General features: G+C 33.7%; 1 protein-coding gene across 2 annotated transcripts in view; it reads left to right on the top strand.

Moving 5' to 3' along the window:
* Positions 1-19,908, top strand: part of mgl (low-density lipoprotein receptor-related protein megalin) — a 452,951-nt gene that overhangs the window by 374,296 nt on the left and 58,747 nt on the right. For both annotated transcript variants that reach the window (XM_072522342.1, XM_072522341.1), the window contains exon 3: positions 1,528-1,659. In XM_072522342.1, coding sequence (XP_072378443.1) covers positions 1,528-1,659 — 132 coding nt within the window. The remainder of the gene's footprint in view (positions 1-1,527; positions 1,660-19,908) is intronic.

The following is a 19,908-nucleotide window of genomic DNA, read 5'->3' as shown; positions in this document are numbered from 1 at the left end:
CGACGGGACAAACTCTCAATTTTTCTCCGGATTACATGTTATGGTATGTTATTCCACTCTCTCACTAACAGATCCTTAAGCTCCTGTGCGTTGTTAGGAGGAGGTGTATGGGTTTGAATACGTTTTTTCAAATCATCCCAGAGATGTTCGATGGGATTCAGGTCCGGAGACCTAGCTGGCCAGGGTACAATCTTAATTCCAACTTCGTCCAAGTATTACACACTAATCCTGGCAACGTGCGGTCGCACGTTGTCCTGCATAAAAACGGCGTTTTCTCCAAGCCCTGCCATGTTGGGCATAACATGTTCTTCCGGAATCTCCGTAATGTACCTTCGTGCAGTTAGGGACCCATTTTCGATGAAGGGTAATTCTGTGTGGAAGTCGGAAGATATACCTCCCCAAGCCATGACCGAGCCTCCACCAAATGGCATTCTTGGAGCAATGCAAGCTTGTGAAAATCGTTCACCGGTTCTCCTCCAAACTCTTACACGTCCATCGGATCCAGTTAGGCAGAAGCGGGATTCATCTGAGAATAACATTTTGCTACAATCGTTAATTCCCCAATGCGCGTATTGTCGAGCAAAAGCTAGTCGTGCAACTCGAGGCACCCGGCGAAGTGGTGGTCCTCTAGCCATTACCCGAGAAGATAGTCAAGAAGAACGAAGTCTTCTTCTGACTGTTGCAACACTAAAATTGCGATTTCATACTTCCTCTAGACGATTTTGATGCATAACCGCAGTTGAGGTCCGGTTTCGTAAAGCCTGAAACACAAGGAAACGGTCATCTAGTGCCTTGGTCGTTCTTCTTCGTCCAGAGCCAGGTCGCCTGGTTAGCAAACTTGCCTCCTGAAAGCGTTGAAGCACTCGTTGAACCGTAGAAAGGCTTACGCCAACAGTTCTTGCGACTTGCCGTTGAGTGTGACCGTCTTTCACAAGTGCAACAATTTGTACCGTTTCAACAACAGTCAAAGGCATTTTTGTCAAAAAATAAACACTAATAATGGCACTAATAAACACTAATGGTGGCAATAATAAACGTTTGTCCGTTGCATTTGAACAGAAAGTCGAAGTACAAACGAGACATTTAAAACAAGTGGAGTTACAGGTAGCGTTCATTTTGGGAAGTGTGCACTTTACCGCGAAATCGGAACTATTGGAATTCTTTGTTACAAAGGAAACCGCAACAATTCTCAGAAACATGCATTAGTTTGTATTTGTGTTATTATTATTTACGATAAAGCTCGTTAAAAATGAAATATCGGTGATTTTCAAGGTGACCCGGATTTTATGATCGCGAGTGTAGTTTAAAATTTTTAAGAAATCTATATTAATATCTAAAAATATTTCCCTTATTTTAAATACTTCAAAGAAATAATATTTCTGAAACCAAAACAAAGCTAAAATCCTATTCATGTATTCACAAAATAAAAGAAAAAATCAAAGGAAAAGCAATATATCCCCAAGTTTTCGTATAGTAATAAGCTCTGATATACACAATGTTTTTCTCATTTATTTTCCTTGTTTTCAGCTCCGCCGGAATGCGAACCAGGGCAGATTACGTGTCGTCAATACAGCTGGAATAGGACGTATTGCATTCCGCCACATTATCGCTGTGATATGACTGTAGATTGTATAGATGGATCCGATGAAACCGAATGTAGTAAGTATATATATTTTTTTTAGTATAAATTGTAAAGAAAGTTCATGCTTTCCGAAATCCAAGTTCAAAATTTTTAGTTGCAAAACCGGTGGCGTACCAATTTTATAATATTTTATAAAAATATTTCGAATTTATAGACGAAAATATAAAAACATTCATTTTGATATCTTTGAAAGTCTTGGTCCAAGTGCAATTATCAAAATCAAATATTTTGACGTGAGTTGCCAAGCGTTGTTAACAACTAGTATACTAGGTATAGTAGAAGAAGATTGGAAAGCATTTAGGTAATGAAGTAATTTATTATAATTTTCATAATTTATTTTACTGTGACAGTTCCCTGATTTTGTGTTTGATTGGAATTTCAAACAAGCATTCTTTACAAAACCGTTTTCTCCACCTGCATTCACTATTATTAGTCTCTGGATTTTTGAAATCAAAGCACGTAATCCCTTATTGTATGATGCATCTGAATGGTATACATCCTAGTATGCAGTTTACGATGGAGGTGGAAACTGATTCATCCCTACCGTTTCTCGACGTTATCATAAAGAAAAACCAATCCCAAGGTTTACATCACTCTGTTTATCGAAAACCCACCCATACCGTCGTTACTTGCATGCCAACTTTCATCATCCACCTTCACAGATTATTTCAGTCATTAATACCCTTGTCTCAAGATCAATACGCCTTTGCGATAATGCAAGTAGAACCGCTGAGCTCTCTAGTTAAAAAGAAGTCCTCATCCAAAACGGTTAACGCGAAAATCACATCAATAGAAGCATCCACAGACATAAATCTCCCACTCAATCTCAACCCAAAGACAGAGGCCCTCATCATACGAAAGCTTTTCTTTCTTACATCAAAGGTGTCACTGACAAAATCGACAAAACTTTTAAATAAAGAGGAATAAAAACAAGATTTTCTTCCCCAACAAAAACTTCCATCTCAACAACACGGAATTTATGAAATTTCTTGTGTAGACTGCCCCCGATCCTATATAGGCCAAACAAATCATAGAATCTAAAATAGGATTTATGAACATTCCATTTCTGTTCCCAATTCCGATTCAATTTCAGCTCTAGGTTAATACTATCTTCATATAAGTCACAAAATTGATTTTGAAAACTCCAGAGCCGTAGCCTCCATCCGCTTCTATAAACCAAAAATTACCCGAGAAGCCATAGAAATCCAAAAAAGGCAAATTGTCTCAATAAAGGAAATGACGGCATACGGTTACATTCGATATGGAGACCGCTCATAAAGAAAATATCATCTGCTCCACCACCCGCCAATCGAAATCCTAATGTCAGAAATGTTCGCGCCAACTCCCGCACCAATCTCCGCGCCAATCCTTACGCTAACCCCCACGCCAACGTCCACCCAAACCAAGTCACTATATATACGTATATACGTTTAAAACTTTTTTTTAGAATATTTAGAATGTTTTTATTTTGTTGATAAATATTTGTATAGGCGGATAAATTTTTAATTATCATCCAGATATGTATAAGACCCGTGGGAAATCGCTGAGTCGTCCTTATCTTAAAGGATTATTTCTCTCTCTGTATACATATACATATAAACTTTATATTTTTATCATTTTTATCATAAGCAGTTATTAGTATCCCAATGAGAAAACAATTATTTCCGGTATTAATATGAATGATAGATATTTAAACTGCCGGGTTAAGGAAATATTTGGAAAAAAATGTTGTCCGTTGAAAGGAGTTACAGGTTCATATATCTCCAAATGATTTTTGTTTTAAAAACCGTCCGTATAGAGGAGGTGTCCGGCGATGAGAGATGTCCGTTAAGAGAGAGTTTACTGTATCTACATTTTCTTATTAATCGAACGTATAATAAATGAAAGACGCAATGGATGGTAATTATCAAAGAATTAATGAACCTTTATAAACTGTAATGAACTACTGCTCATTTGCACTATTTTCAGTGGATTAATACTCTCAAAGTTTTCTTGTTACTGAAGTTGCACCATATTTTCAAAGAAACCTAATGTAAGTAATTTTGTCTTTATGGATCATTGGGTCATATTAAAGTTTAATCTCGAACACTGAACAATGAAAACTTTGCACAAGTAACTTAATAGATAATATGTACTCATTTGAATTTGAGTGAACGGCTTTAATAGTCGAAATTTATACCAGAATTATAGTGCAATAATAGGAAAGTTATGCCGTACGGTATTATGTTCGTGCAGTGATGTACGAAAAATAAGCAGGAACACGGGATTTGCATTATCGCGAAATTCGGTAGTAACGCAATGTTTGGTGTGTCATGAACTGATCAACATATGGCGCATGTTAATGTCTAATGCTGTCATAATCAATTAGACACGAGTGAATAAACGTAATAATAGTTTATCTACATGTGGTAATCGCACTAAAAAAACTTTGCAAATTTGATTCCTATTCGATAAATTATAACATGAAGCTGTAAACATAGAATGCTGCAATCTGGATTAATTTTGATAAATAGACATATTGCCGAATAAAGGAATTAAAAAATGAAAAGGCAGCTAACCATAAAAATTTCGGATGGAAAGTCAAAGTATAAAATAGCAGACAGTGACTCAGATATAGTGCAATGAATTGATAAGTGGAAAGAATATTTTAGTGTAATTAAAAAGCTTGAAGGAGAATTCTGTTCGACATGAACAGGTTTAAGGAGAGGCAGTGAAACCAATATGCTTTTGTAACGCCGCTGATTTTCAATTACGTTTTATTTTAAGCAATAACTTTGTAGTTTTTATCTTTATTCTATACTATAGTCGTCAAAATGCCACGGAACCTCCAAAAATTATATGAACAAGCTAAATTTATCTGAGAATGTCAATTTTGGTATCTCAAAAAAGATGCAAAAAAGTTTGCTACTCCTACCCCCAGGCCTAAAACCTCTTTCGTAGAGGTGAAACCGGAATACATCGGTTTATCAGTAATTTATACGCTGTACAAAAAAAATGTTACAAACAAGAAATGTAGCTAAGATAATTTTGAACAAAAATGTTCTCTCAGAGATAACGCTTGAAGCGACCGGCGATTTTGAATGTCAGTTACGCGCGCATAATCAATTTTTTAAATTAAATGTGTATCAATTCGATGGTAAAAATTCTGATTTGGTTCTTCAGAGTAAAAATCAATGCATTTTTGAGGTGAATAGTGCAGCTCTTGTATCCAATTTTCAGGGTGAAGCCCGGGGGTAGGAGTAGGTAGAGGATCTTTTTTGGGCTTCCAAAATTGACATTCTCGGCAAAATTCAGCTTGTTAGTCTAGTTTTTAGAAATCAAATAGCTGATGAATGGACTACTAAGCTATGAGTTGATGAAGTTTATTAAACCCTATTCATTTTACAAATTCCCAATCGTCAATAGAACCACGTGTAAGCCAAACAGGGTCGTACTGATGTACGACCTATGTATCATATGATTTTTAAAAATATTTACTTTTGAAACTGTTAGTGTAAGAATTTCTTGAAATTTAATCATTATATCACAATTAAACTAAACTCTAAAAAAATAACACGACCAGTAAATAACTTAACAATAACTAATAACATAAATATAACACAATATATTAACTTAAAAATCAACACGATACAATTTGAATTTAAAATGCTGGCAAGTTGGGATCTGTAACATGAGAATCTGGCTGGCTTAAGGTAATAAATTATATTTAATAGCCTCTTAACGAATGAGATGGTGAATATCAACACGTGCTCATATTTACTGATGGGAATTTGCTAAATGAATGTACTTTAGGCTTCTCATCCGAAGAACGACTTATTTATCCCTGTATACGATTTTTCTAGAAACAGGTTCTAGAAAAACCGTTACAGCTTATCACTCATACACAAGAAACTTGGCTTGCACCTGTGTTGGCAACGTTTAGTTCTAGTTTAAATTATAAACAATAAATATAACTAATTTTTGATTTGAGCTGTCGTTGTATGGATGTTTCATTGATATTCACTTTGTACTAAGACTGTAAGAACTACCTAAAAACGCGTCCTTAAAAATTGTTAGCAAGAATTGTGCAAAAATTGTGTATCAATTAGCAGTACAGCCTTTGTGCGGACACACAATATGCAAATGAGAGTATGACAAAATGTATCTACAATTATCAATATGACTCTATTACTAGAAAATGCTTTGTTTTGTCGATATTTTTCTGGACACTTGTATCTATACTATGTATCTATGGACACAATATCTATGTAGGGAAGAGTCGGCTAATGGTGCGCGTCGGGTAATTGTGCGCATCGATGTTTTAATCTCTTATTTAATAAAATGGCAAAAACTGTACTATATTGTCGCAATGAACGTCGGGAGATACTTTACCGGTTAGCACTGGTCGCGTGGTATTTGACAGATACTTATTGACAGCAGACAGGATAACTCAATATGATTTAGCCGAGATATTTAACAAAGCATACAGTCTGTCCCAAACCCTTCTTTCAGTGCGTCACTAATTTTGACGTCATATAGGATTTTAAGAATGTCGAGAATTATTGCATGACATTTTAGTTAAATTTGACAGTTGCAGGATCGTAATCTCCGTTTTTCTAATTGAAAATGATTTAATAATTTTAATATTAGACTTTGTTCTTTCTCGATATATCTCGGCATATTTAAAATATTTTTATGACAATAAATACAAAATTAAATTTTCACTGTAAAATGTCTGATAATACTAACATGGAATGACAATTATCATTTTAGCAGTTGACATTGTGAAAGTACTGTCACGATCGAGACAATCTGCGTCAAATTATATTTATGCGCATCATTGATTGGATATCTATTTAGCGTATTCTAAACTCCAACCAATTATACATCCGTAAGTAGAATTAGCTTTACGATAAATAATTTTCTAAGTTCTATGTATAATAATCACAGACCCACGTTTTTTTTCTGTCACTTCTAGCTTAATGTGTTAGAGAGAATTCGATCAACTATGACGCACTGAAAGAAGGGTTTGGGACGAACTATACGTGCATACTGCCACAATTGATAATTTGATTGAAGCTACTAGAAACATAGGAAAGTTCAAAGGCGGTGATGTGTTTATTTCAAGAATACCACTAACGCAAAACTGAAAACTGACTAATTTTTAAGTTTCCAGTGCAAATTGTGGTAGTTGTACAGCTTGCTTGAGATTTGCAAACCATCGGCGCTATTTGTTTTCTCTCCATACAGAAAAACTAAAAATACTGTACAATATATATATTTAGGGATTCTACAGTATTCACTGCCTTCCCTCGCTCAACCGTTTCCATCTCTCTCTGTTGTTCCATTCTCCATCGTTTAGTCCTCTCTTACTCATGGCGTCGTCTACTTCGTTCCTCCAGGATTTTCGGGGTCGTCCTCTTTTCCTCCTTCCTATGGGGCTCCATTCGGTTATTCTCTTTATCCATCTGCTGTCGCTAGCTCTTCTTACATGTCCATACCACTTTAGTCTTTTTTGTTCTATATATGTTAGTATGTCTGTTTCTATTGATGTTCTTTGCTTTATTTCGTCATTACTTCTCCTATCCATTCTTGTTACTCTGCAGCATCTTCGCAGGCATTCCATCTCTGTTGCTATTATCTTACTGCTGTTTTTCTTGTTTATGATCCAATTTTCGGCCCCATATGTCATAATACTTCGCACTAATGTTTTATAAATCTGCGTTTTTGTCTTCATATTTAGGTGTCTATCCCACCATACTGAGTTAAGTTGTCGGATTGCTGTTCTTGTTTGTCCTAATCTTTGTGTAATTTCTTCCTCTGTTGTTGCCTTTTTCGTGATTATAAACCCCAGGTATTTAAATTTATCCTTTCCTTTGATTGTTACGTTGTCATCAATCTGTAGATCTTCTATGTCTTCTTCACTTGTAGATAGGTACTCTGTTTTCGCGAAGTTAATATCTAGGCCAGCCTTGGTATATTCTTCTTGTAGTTTCTTCATCATGTAGCTGAGGTCGTCTTGGTCTTGTGCAATCACTACTTGATCGTCTGCAAAACTTAACGTATATAGGTATTCGTTCCGTACCGGTACTCCCATGCCTTCGCATTTTCTTTTCCATGTAGTCAAGGCTTTCTCTAAGTATATTTTGAATAGGGTTGGAGATGTGGAACAACCCTGCAGGAGCCCTTTTGTTGTGGTGAAGTCTCCTATGATTCTTGTTCCCATTTTAATGGACACTTTATTTTCTTTATACAGAGCTTTTGTAGCTTCTATGAGTTCCGTCTGTATTTCTAATTTGTACATTGCCTCCCATAGTTCTGACCTTGGTACAGAGTCATACGCCTTCCTCAGATCCACAAATGCCAAGTGTATATCTCTATTTTTTGCTTTTTTCTTTTCCAACAGTTGTTCCAGTGTGTATATGTGGTCTATGCATGATCTTCCTGCCGTGAAGCCTGCCTGATCCTCCCCGATTTTGCCTTTTATCGCTTGCTCTATCTTTTCTCGCAGTATCTTCCCATATAATCTTCCTATTGATGATATTACGCTTATTCCTCTGTAGTTTTCGCATCGTTTTCTATCTCCTTTCTTAAATATAGATGTCATATATGCCGCCGTCCATTCCTTTGGGAGCTGTTCTCCATTTATGGCTTTCTGAAATATCCATTGTATCATCCGGTGTAATTTTTTTTTTTTTTTTCTGTACAATACAAGGTATTAAAATGGACTACCTATGTATGATCAAATTTTTGTGTTTTAATTTAATTTTATTTCTAATTGGACGATTATGTTTAATTTTTTTTTATTAACCGCACCACCCACACGTGCGAAGCCGTGGCGGGCAGCTAGTATACTATAAACAAATATTTATCCTTATTGGTTTGAATTATTTTCCAGACGATTTTAATACTACAGCAATGTTATTATGACAATTATGATAATATAAATAATATAAGACAAATACCTGGAGCGAGTGGAATTTCGTAGGTATATTATTTTCACTACAAAACCGCAAGCTTGTTCTCAATTCGGATTCCTAATAACGCAACACACTATTAACTGTCTAAAAGGTAAAGGAAATCTTAATGTGCAGACATAAATGGTAAACAGCTTGCATTTGAGGATTCTGTTAAGAAAGCGCTAGAGTATATTATCTGCTTTTCGTCTCTTTAGACAAGAATGTCGAGTCTGAAGAGGAAATTACGCGACTGCAAGCTAAATTCTGCTTTATGCAGCCACATTGAGACTTTTAACGATAGAAATAGAGAATTAAATTAGTGCACAATACTAAAGAAGAAGGAAGCTAAGTGTTCGGCTTAAAAGCGGTGTGCATGCAAGGAGGATATTAATGCTTAACGGCATTGCGGGGTAATGGAACAATTTATATTTGAAACAATTGCAATTTTAGTACATGAAATGGATTATTATAAACAGAAATTTAGACAGCAGTTTTGCTTCCTATGTTTTACAAGTATTAATATATTTACGACACTTATTTCGATTGAAATTCTTATTTTGTAAGGTAATCTGCTTCTTAAATGTATTAATTTTTGGTACTTTAAGAAAGAACAAATTGTCAAAAATTACTGGTGGAATGATCATCTAGAAGAAATAAAAAAACATAAACATGCAATATATCATAAATGGCTATAGCTGGAACAGAAGTAATAAATGCCAAAAAATTTTGCTTAGTTGAGGAGATATGTTATGGAATGCAATTTTAGATTCCCCATGTCTCTAATAACATCTTTATCAACGTCTGTTTTGCCTTGCAATTCTTAGAAGGCACAGATTAAAGCAAAAGTCTGAATTTGGTTTCTAAAAATTAGTTTAAGGATTTACATATATTCTTCTCCTTTTTCTATTTTTTGAATTTCATACCCAGACACAAACAAAAATCAGAGTCGAAGGACTAAATATGATATCCACGGAATACTTATACATATGATACTTAGTATACATATTATACATATGATACTTATAAATATGATATCCACGGAATACTTATACAGTAAAAGAATACTAGAGAAGAATGCTGAGAATAAAATATTAGAAAACGACAGCATCGAGGAGTCATAAAAAATATCTTTTCAATTGTTACTGATTGATGAAAACAAATACATAGATTATTACTATAAATCTATATAAGGACTATAATTTATAGTCTATAAATCTTGGAATGGCGCACTGTCTGATGTAAGTCTCCTACGAGACTGTAATTTTTAATCAGTAATGGTTAATACTATTAATATTAAGTTAATCAATCTGCAGAGCGCATAATTTGAATTCGAACCAAATCGATTCTGAATATAAAGTAGATTGAGCACTATATTGATTGGACGAATAATTTAATTTTGGTATTAATTAATTCCATTAAAACTTATATTTCAATTTCGTTTTAATGAAATAATGGTTTTCTTCAATAATGTCAGTGAAGGTTAAATTTTTTACAGGAAATTATATTTTACTTAAAATAAATTCGATAACACAATGTATCTTTTATTTGTGTTACCATCAAAAAAATTTCAGTACGTTTGTATACATTTTACTACAGCAACCTAATCAACCGATAGGGAAATTCTCGGAGATTCGTAAATCTGTACGTTTAAAAAAATAGTTTTGAAAAGATAGGGAAATCCCCGGAGATTTGTTATTCTGAAACTTTAAAATTTATTATTGTAGTTTTGAAAAGATAAGCAAATAAAGAATTGTAATTCTATACTCTTTAAAAATTTCTTTTTAAAAGATAGGGAACATCCCGAAGATTCAATAATAATGTCTTCCATAATAATTTTGTATTTGTTTAAAGTATTATTTTAGTTTTTTTTATATATACTTTAATAAATTTATTGTTCCAAAGAATATATTGTTGTTTATAGTTTCAATTTTAAAAGTGTTATATGATAAAAGTCATTGTATAATGGTCTACCGAAATCTACTGATATTTGCCGAAGGTATCTCCCGATTTTGGAACAACTCCATGGAACATCACTGCGTCAGACTGCGTGTAAAGTATGACTCACGAGCATAGGTATGATATTGCGCATGACATTTCACAGCTGACCCAGGCGTGTGACGTAGTCAAAACGCTCGAACCCATTATTTGTAATGATAGTTAACGAGTTTTTTTGACATTGTATCAATTTACCGCGTTTTTTTTCACTTTTTTCCTATTAACATATTACAACACCATTAACTCGAATAAAGTTAAGATAAACAATAGTATAACAGAAATATTTTAGGTCCAATATCATCTAAAATGTTTAGCATAATAAGATAAGGTTATACAGGAAGCAAACATTAATTGAACAGGTCTGATCTACCACAAAAAAACATCACTGCTTAGCATTTGCGAACGACTTGGTAATCTTATCTAGAAGGAACATAGAGCTGATGGAAACAGTCACGAAACTGAAAGAGAGGGTAACAACCAAGGGAATGTATATAAATGAAGCAAAAACGAAGTATATGGAATGCACAAATAAGAAATTCATTCGGGGGCAGTACATAACAATAATAACAGCAAAGATAACACAATATAAGTTCGAAGAAGTCAAAAGATTTGAGTACTTAGGAAATGTCTTCACAAGAGAACCTAACTGTGAGGAAGAAATACAGAAAAGAATTATGTCTCTACTCTGTATATGCTCTCTATGGGTTGTTAAGAAGTAAAAATATATCTCGAAGAGCAAAACTAAGGACATACAAGACTGTAATAAGGGAATAGTGATGTATCCTTCTGAAAAATGGGTCACAACAAAAAAACACTAAGAGAATGATTCCATTTAGAATTTCCAGAATGGTACTACCTATTGCAATGGTAGGCAAAAGGCGAAGAGGAAGACCGAGGTCAAGATGGAGCAACGAAGTTAAAGAAGATATGAGAAGACTTAACGTAACGAACTGGGAAAGAAAATGGAGGGACAAAGAATAGTACATCAAGCCATGAGCCTAGTAGGCTCGTAATGCTTACATATTATTATCATCATTAAACAATACCAAGATAATTTTATGTGTGAAAATTACAAAAGATGTCATTTAAAACATTGTACAATATTCTGTGACCTCACTACACTCATATTCGATGGCCAGCTAGCTCATCCGATCTAAATAAAGTTGACTTTATCATTATTTATTTTGATTTTGTGTTTAGTTCAGTATATACGTACAAAGTTTGTGTAGCTACATTACAAAGTGATCATTAACAAATTAAGAAGTGGAAATACTTTGTATATTTGAAAATAATTTTAAAATTTTTAGCTGTATCTTTTTTTTGTATCTTTTTAAACATCTGAAATATCAAGCTCTGGAGTATAAGTTGATCAACCTGTACCTACGTGCAATAAAAGCAAATTATATAGAAAAAACTTAAAATTAAAAGTCTTTCCTATACAACTACATTCAAATGTTTCCTGAAGAAGCGTTCTTGACTACGTCATGCGCGAAGTAAATCGATTTTGGAACATTATGTATCGTACCTTGTGTTTATTCTACTATGTGTTCATTGTACCATGACTCACGGCAGTGTTCGATAGCCAGAGAATAGAGAACTATTTCGCTGCTTGTTGTTTAAGGATGGTTCATCACTCTGTACAAAATATCGCAAAAAACTGTAATTATTACAACTGAAGGAACCAAAAGTAGAAAAACGCAAAGAAAAATATCTATAAAGTTATTGTAAAATAAACATCTGTTGATTGTTTCAACTTTTACTGTAAAATACCTAAGGGCTTAGTTCTTTATACTTTTACGTACTTTTTTTTTCATTTTGATTTCGTTCAGGGGTTAAATTTTTCTACAACACTCACTTAATCCCACGTTATTTATACTTTTTATGTTTATCAAATAAAATAACCTTTTTTGAAAGCCCCTGACTCCGAACCAGCAAAAATTCGTTAATATAACATTAAGCATTTATAAAAAAAATTACGGTTTCCAAAACGACGCATAGGTAGGAAATTTAATATTAATGGGAAATTGTACAAGTGTAGGGTTAAATAATGAAAATAGAAACGTCGACAAAAGGAATATTACAGCAAATTTTCAGTCAAGCTACGAGAGTTTTGTTTTTAATCAATGAGCTCTTTAAAATTCGCAGGAAGGAAAAAGCTGTTATGCTTTTTTTATTGTTTTAAATGTTTTTTTAAGTACAAGCTAAAAATTTAATGATGCAAATTGTTAGATGTAAAAAAGATTGTAAACTTGTTTCTTCCTCATAATCCTTTTACCTTTTGAGTCACTGTAATTATGTAAACAAATACAACAGCACGACAAAGGTTAGCAAGGGATTTAATAATAGGAGACCGGAGGGTAAATTAAAAAGATTTTTTTTTTTAATAATGAAATTGTTTTGAATTTGCACTTAAGTAGTGGCCAATTAGGATTTGATATAGACAAGTAAATTCAAATAATTAGACACTTCAATTCGATGGTTTACATATCTCAAATACCATTATGATAAAATTGTTCACACCAGAGGGGATGTCGAAAGTTCGGCACAGTAATAATCCAAGCGGTCCAACATAATGCAAGCCTGCTTCTTAGCTCTAGGTTTAATATATATATATATATATATATATATATATATATATATATATATATATATATATATATATAAACAACACAGTTTATTAGGGCTGCAGTCAGAAAGTTTGGCCGGGATGTTACAGAAACACTCTTTTGACTTTTGGTCTAGCTTTCGGAATTGTTTTATTCCTTCTTCAAGACACTGTTATTAGAAGAATGTGTAAATATTTACAATATATCTCGTTACTCATCAAAAGCGTCTACTTCCGTAATGTTTGTAGCTAGTGGAGAGGGTAAAATATTACCACCTTATGTTGTATATAAGGCTCAACATTTATACGACAATTGGAAGGAGGGAGGTCCGAAAAACTTTCGTTTTAAATGTTCGTTTAAAACTATCAAACCAAGTCAGGTTGGTTTGATAGTTTTTGTTTCAGTGACTGGGTTTAGCCCATTGCAATTCCCTTTTTTAACGACCTAGAAGGGAAAAAATACTTGATTGGGGACAACTTGTCGTCTCACTTGTCAATCGATTTAATCCAATTTTGCCAAGAAAAAAACATCAAGTTTATATTTTTACCAAGTAATTCCACTCACCTTACTCAGCCCGTCGATGTGGCATTCTTCAGACCCATGAAGATTATGTGGCGCAAAATAGTTGAGGAATGGAAAATAGGACCAGACAGGAATGAATCCACAATAGCTTAAGACAAGTTTCCTAGACTATTAAAAAAACTGGTTGATAGTCTTTCAGAGGAAAATTCCAAATCAGAGTTTAAAAAATGTGGTATCGTGCCTTTGGATCGCACCAAAGGATGCTGCCGAACTCAGACAATGATAATACCAGACAATCTGGAACACAAACGCCCTTGTCAGGTTCTATTTTCGTGGAAGGGATTAATGACACTTTTAAAGAACTTTAGAAGACATTAAGACAGTCTGATACTCAGAGACAAAAGAAAAAGAAAACAAAAATGAATGTCGAACCGGGAAAAAGTGTTGTGGCGACAGATTTAGAAGAACAGTTTGAACCTGAAGCAGGACCATCAGGAGTTCAGAACATAGAATTGAATCCCTCAAAAGAAATTTTCAGTCGCACTAAAAAGCTAAAACGAGAATCGAGTGCTTCCGAAAACTCTCTTCAAGACAGTGACAAGGAGCTAGTATTGTCATCTGATGAAGAAACGAACACTTGCGTTAACCCTGGAGATTTCTGAGTGGTCAAAGTATATGGCAAGACCAAGCAATCTTTTAGGCTCTACGTTACTAAAGTTCTCTATTATCAAGATGGCGGCTACGTAGGAATTTTTTTAAGCAGGTTCTTAAGGCTTGGAAACTTTTTGAAACTGAAGAGAAGCATTTTTTAAACCCGATGATATTATAAGACAGTTGTCTGTATGTATAAATGTGAATACCCCGTCTCGGTTTAAAACATGATTAATTTTAACAATGATCTTAGTGATTTGTGTTTATATAAGCAGACCTTAAAAGTGCATTTTTCATTTCAACAATAAATTTTTCCAATAAAACAAACTTTATATTTATATGTGTATGTTACTTTACACCTTATACATTTTTACCTGTTCCTATTGACCCTACAATTATCGTACGAATAGGAATACAATAGTTTTTCATACTATTGGTCCTATTCATCCCACTTGGCGGGCTTTTAGCTACATCAAAGTATGCGTCAAATTATAATTTGTCATACTCAAGAGAACTTAGTTGTAAATTTTTATACATGAATGTTTACAAACATAAAAGTTATAGAGAAAACTAAAATTCTAAATTTCTGTAGAATGTGTAGAATCTACTGTTTCTTTTTGTAAAATTACTTAAGGACCACCCTGTATATATTCATCAAAAGCTGAAGAAAGAAGAAATGAAGCAATGCGTCAAGTATAACTTCTCAGTAATAAATAGTCTTTACTACTTACACCATTTATTTAAAGATGTATTAAAATTTATGTAATCTGATAAATAATGCAATTAAGAAAAAAGTGTATGGCTACTAAATTAAATATTTAAAAGAATTCCTTTTCATTTGGTTCTATATAAAATCTCACAATATCTCTTTGTCAAAGTAAAGCAATTTACAATTTAAGGCGCAATTTTCCAGACGGACTGCACTTTAAATCGAGGACTTGTCACGTAGTAGGAAATGCAACCTGATACAAGGAATATATATTATTCAATGTAGCGGCAATGCATGACATTTCGACTATGTTTACAATCAGAATTCGAAATATCAAATCAATACTCCAAAGTGGACAGACAGATATAATATTAACCGTACTTCAAGTCGCTTGTAGACAACTCTGAGAATTTATGATTTTGGTCCATGAGCAAATATTGAAAATCATGTTGTAGTCTAGATTAAATAAAATAGGAGATAACTGGTAGAGTGTGAGAATTATTAATTGAAAAAAAAATGGGTATATCATCACAAGTACTTACAAAATAAGACAGATTTAAATAAAGATTAAATAACAGATTTAGGCTCAGTCGTGTGTAAATTATATTAAATCATATCTTATCAATTGTATTCGAAAGCTTTACCTTTAACTTTTTAAATGTTAGTTTTTTTCGGAAAAAAAGGGGGTGAAAGATGTGGCACCACCAGGAGTAGCATTCGGATGCAATGATTCTGAGTGAATAAATCTCGATGTGTTTGCAAATTGGTTTGATTATGTTATATCTTGCATTAAACCATCAGCAGTAGACCCAGGGCCTCTAATTATTGACGGTCACCTTTCTCACACTAAGAACTTAGATGTTATGGAAAAAGCCAGGAGTAATTTTGTTACCATGTTATGCTTGCCTCCGCATACTACACACAGGGTACAACCATTAGACCTTAGCTTTATGTATCCCCTTAAACACTATCATGATTAAGCACTAGAAAAATGACTGACTAATCGCCCAGAAAGAGCTGTTACCGTATTTCAGATTTTGAGAATTTTTAATGAATCCTGCATGAAAGCCTGCAACCCCATAAATGCTATTAATGATTTTAAAAAAGCCGGAATCTTACCTTACAATCCAGATGTTTTCTCAGAAGTCGATTTCGCAACTGCTGAAATCACAGAGCAAGACGAACCGGTATACATGCAAGAAACTGGAAATGCCATCATAACAGTTCCTTGACTAAACGAAAATCTGTTGGTCGGTTATTTTTACAAGCAGTCCTTACACCGACCAGCTTCTAGCTGAGCGACAAAAATATAAAGAATTTAACGAAAAGGCAGCTCTTAAATTAAAAAATAAAGCTGTAGTTAATGGAAAGCAAAAATGGGAAATCAAGAAACCACGCATGAATGTGCTGGAATATAGGACCATCACTGCCACCTTTACAACTGCATTTATTGTAATGAAAATGACAAGATCGATAGAATTCGTAGAAAGTTGTAATTATTCTACTAAATAATTCATGTTTAATTACGCACCATATTAAAAGGGGTTTACTTTGTATTAGAGTTTAATCGGTTTGATTTTCTTGCTAAATATATAACATTTTTTCCTGAAATGGTGTTTACTAATTTATTTCACATTATTTCCAATAACAAATACCTGTTTTCCAAAAAAAGGTAGTAATACAACCTGTATTATTTTATCCTACCCTAATGGATCATTTTGCCTCAACTAGTTGGCTAAAATGATCTTTTTGCAAACATTTGAAATATTACTGGGAGCAAAATACTCGTAGATGATGAAATAGTTGGTGAGTCTAAAAATAATTTTCCGAATTTTTTGGCCTGTAATTAAGCTATTTAGATTTTTTTGTCTTACGGGGATCATTTTGGGCTACTCTCGCTCCAGAAAAAATCGCAAATTTCATTAGGACGCAAGACGCGAAGTTGAAGTGTGTTAAAGATTGTATCACTTCGGAAATGATGGACTACTGTATTTGATTTAAAATTCCCGTTAATTGTATTTGTTGTTAAATTTATGTGTTTGTTGTTTATTTGCCAGACAGGTTAAATTTACACGTATTTGATTTTTTTTTTTTTTTGTTAGGAAACCCTTTAGTATTTTCAATAGTAATACCACTAGTGATTCAATTTTCGCGATAAGTCTGTCGATTTACTTCTAAACGAAACTGAGTTGCTTGAAAACACCACGAGTCCGTAGGACGAGTGGTGTTTTCTTTAAGAAACTCAGTTGAGTTTAGAAATAAAAGACAGACTTATAAGCTAAATTAAATCACGAGTGGTATTTTATTAGACTATTTCATGAACAAAGTGATAGGTGAAAAATTCAATAGAATGAGAGGAAGGAATTTAGTTAGTCTTTCGTTGTTATTTTCTGCATCTAATTGATAGTTGCGATCCACACAGAACATCATAAATTGTCTCCATATATAAGATTTAGATTTTCTTGTGTTACTCGGTATATTTTCTTCAATGTTTTGGTTTATAACTTTGTTTGAAGTACCACCGAAACGACTCATTTTGACGTATACAGCTACAATAATTTTTTTGGCAAACATCAAACTTTGCTTTGCGATCGGTATCCATGGTTACGTCGTTGAAAACACGAAGCTGATAGACCAATCAGAATTGAAAGACAGTTGGTGTTTTCAATAGTAATACCACTAGTGATTCAATTTTCGCGATAAGTCTGTCGATTTACTTCTAAACGAAACTGAGTTGTTTGAAAACACCACGAGTCCGTAGGATGAGTGGTGTTTTCTTTAAGAAACTCAGTTGAATTTAGAAATAAAAGACAGACTTATAAGCTAAATTAAATCACGAGTGCTATTTTATTAGACTATTTCATGAACAAAGTGATAGGTCAAAAATTCAGTAGAATGAGAGGAAGGAATTTAATAATAATACATTTGATCTAGGTAACCCAAATCTACCCATTTTTTTAATAATTCACAATTAGTCATAATCATGAAATATTTATTATAACTATAAATAATTTGTTATAATTATTTTTTACCTATAACAATAAATAATTTGTACACGAAAAAAATACATTATTCTCGACTATAATTATTATAAACGGTGCAATTGTAAAAATTTTGAATAGTATGATCGTTATTAGGTGGATACAATGTATTGTTGCTATTATTACTTGATGTACTTGGAGTATTCCTAAAAGTATTCACTATGTTCTGATGATGTTCGGCACTAAGATGTAAATACGGTTTCATCGAGTTCGAACTTCCATATCCAGTAATTTTCATAGCTTGTTGTTCACTAACGCCAGATTGTAGTAACTGACTAACTGCAGTGGCACTATTAGAGTGATTCGTTATTTTCACTTTTTTAGTGTCTAATCCTATCTTTTCTGCAGACATTTTTGTCCATTTAGATATTGTATTAATACCAATGGGACAATTCTTGTACCAATAACTATTATTATATTTATTCCACTTGCCATTCACAGTCAGAAAAAGTCTATCATTGGTAATAGTTTCCCTTTTCGATATAAGTTTCCGGTATAATCTCACAGGACATATTTCAGGATTCTTCAAATTTTGAGTAAGCCATTTATTATCTGCACAGTTTTTATCACCACCTTGTCGGGTTTTGGAGAATATCGGGTTATATGCAATTCTGTTTGTTAATCAGCCTTTGTTGTTAGTCTCTTCCTTGAAAAAATGTAACATGGAAAAACTTGCTTCGTTACCTCTCCAAGCTAATTCTACGGCAGCTATATGAAAAAACTTCTTTTGGAGTCCCTCTGACGTGTCTTCGTCCCATTGTAAGCACATATTTTTATATTCATCCGAAGTCATAGCGACAGAACTCATTTTCCTTTTATCGGGTACAGTTTGCAACAATTTTCTCTTACTATCACGAGCCGCTCTCGCTTCCTTGAAGGTTATATCTTTGAAGGGATTAATATGTCTCTGATACTCACAGAAATATTTTTCTTGTACCAATTTTACAGTAGTGTTCCATATGGTTTTAATAACACTCTCCTTGTAATCACTACCATCAATTTTTCGCATGTTGAAGGCCCAGTCTTTTAGAATGAATGCTAGTCTTTCGTTGTTATTTTACTACTACTACTAAGGATTTTCACAGTTTTCACTGTCTTCCTTCACTTAACCGTTTTCTCCAATTTTCCCTGTCATTCCAGTCTCCATCTCGCGGGGTTCTTTTCTCCATAGCCTCGTCGATTTCATCTCTGAATGACCTTCGGGGTCTTCCTCTCTTTCTTCTTCCAATCGGGCTCCATTCTGTGATTTTGTTTATCCAGCGTCCTCTGTCCGCTCTTCTGACGTGGCCGTATCAGGATAGTCTCTTCTCCTCTATATAGTCGATTATGTCTGATTGCACTCCCATTCTCCGCTTAATCTCTGCGTTTTCAATTCTGTCTCTTTTTGTAAGTCTACAGCTTCTCCTCAGGAACTCCATTTCTACTGCTCTTATTCTACCTCTATTTCTCTTGTTTATTGTCCAGTTTTCGGACCCATATGTCAGGATACTTCTTGTCAGGGTATTATATATTCTCTTTTTTGTCTTTATCGTAATGTTCTTATCCCACAACACTGAGTTTAGTTGTCTTATACAGTTTCTTGTTTGTCTCAGTCTGTTGTTTATATCTTCTTCTGTTGTTCCCTAGTTCGATATTATGGTTCCTAAATACTTGAATTTATCTGTTCCATTTATTTGTCTTCCCTCGTCTATCTCTAGGTTTCTCATATCCTTGTTTTCTGTTGTTAGGTATTCGGTTTTCTCTAAGTTTATTTCCATTCCGTTGTTTTTATATTCTTCTTCTAGTTTTCTGAGCATAAAGCTGA

The sequence above is a fragment of the Diabrotica undecimpunctata genome, chromosome 2 (assembly GCF_040954645.1).
Source record: "Diabrotica undecimpunctata isolate CICGRU chromosome 2, icDiaUnde3, whole genome shotgun sequence".
NCBI classification, from domain to species: Eukaryota; Metazoa; Arthropoda; class Insecta; order Coleoptera; family Chrysomelidae; genus Diabrotica; species Diabrotica undecimpunctata.
Note: the sequence above shows the minus strand (reverse complement) of the source record. Positions and strands in the feature narration are given on the sequence as shown.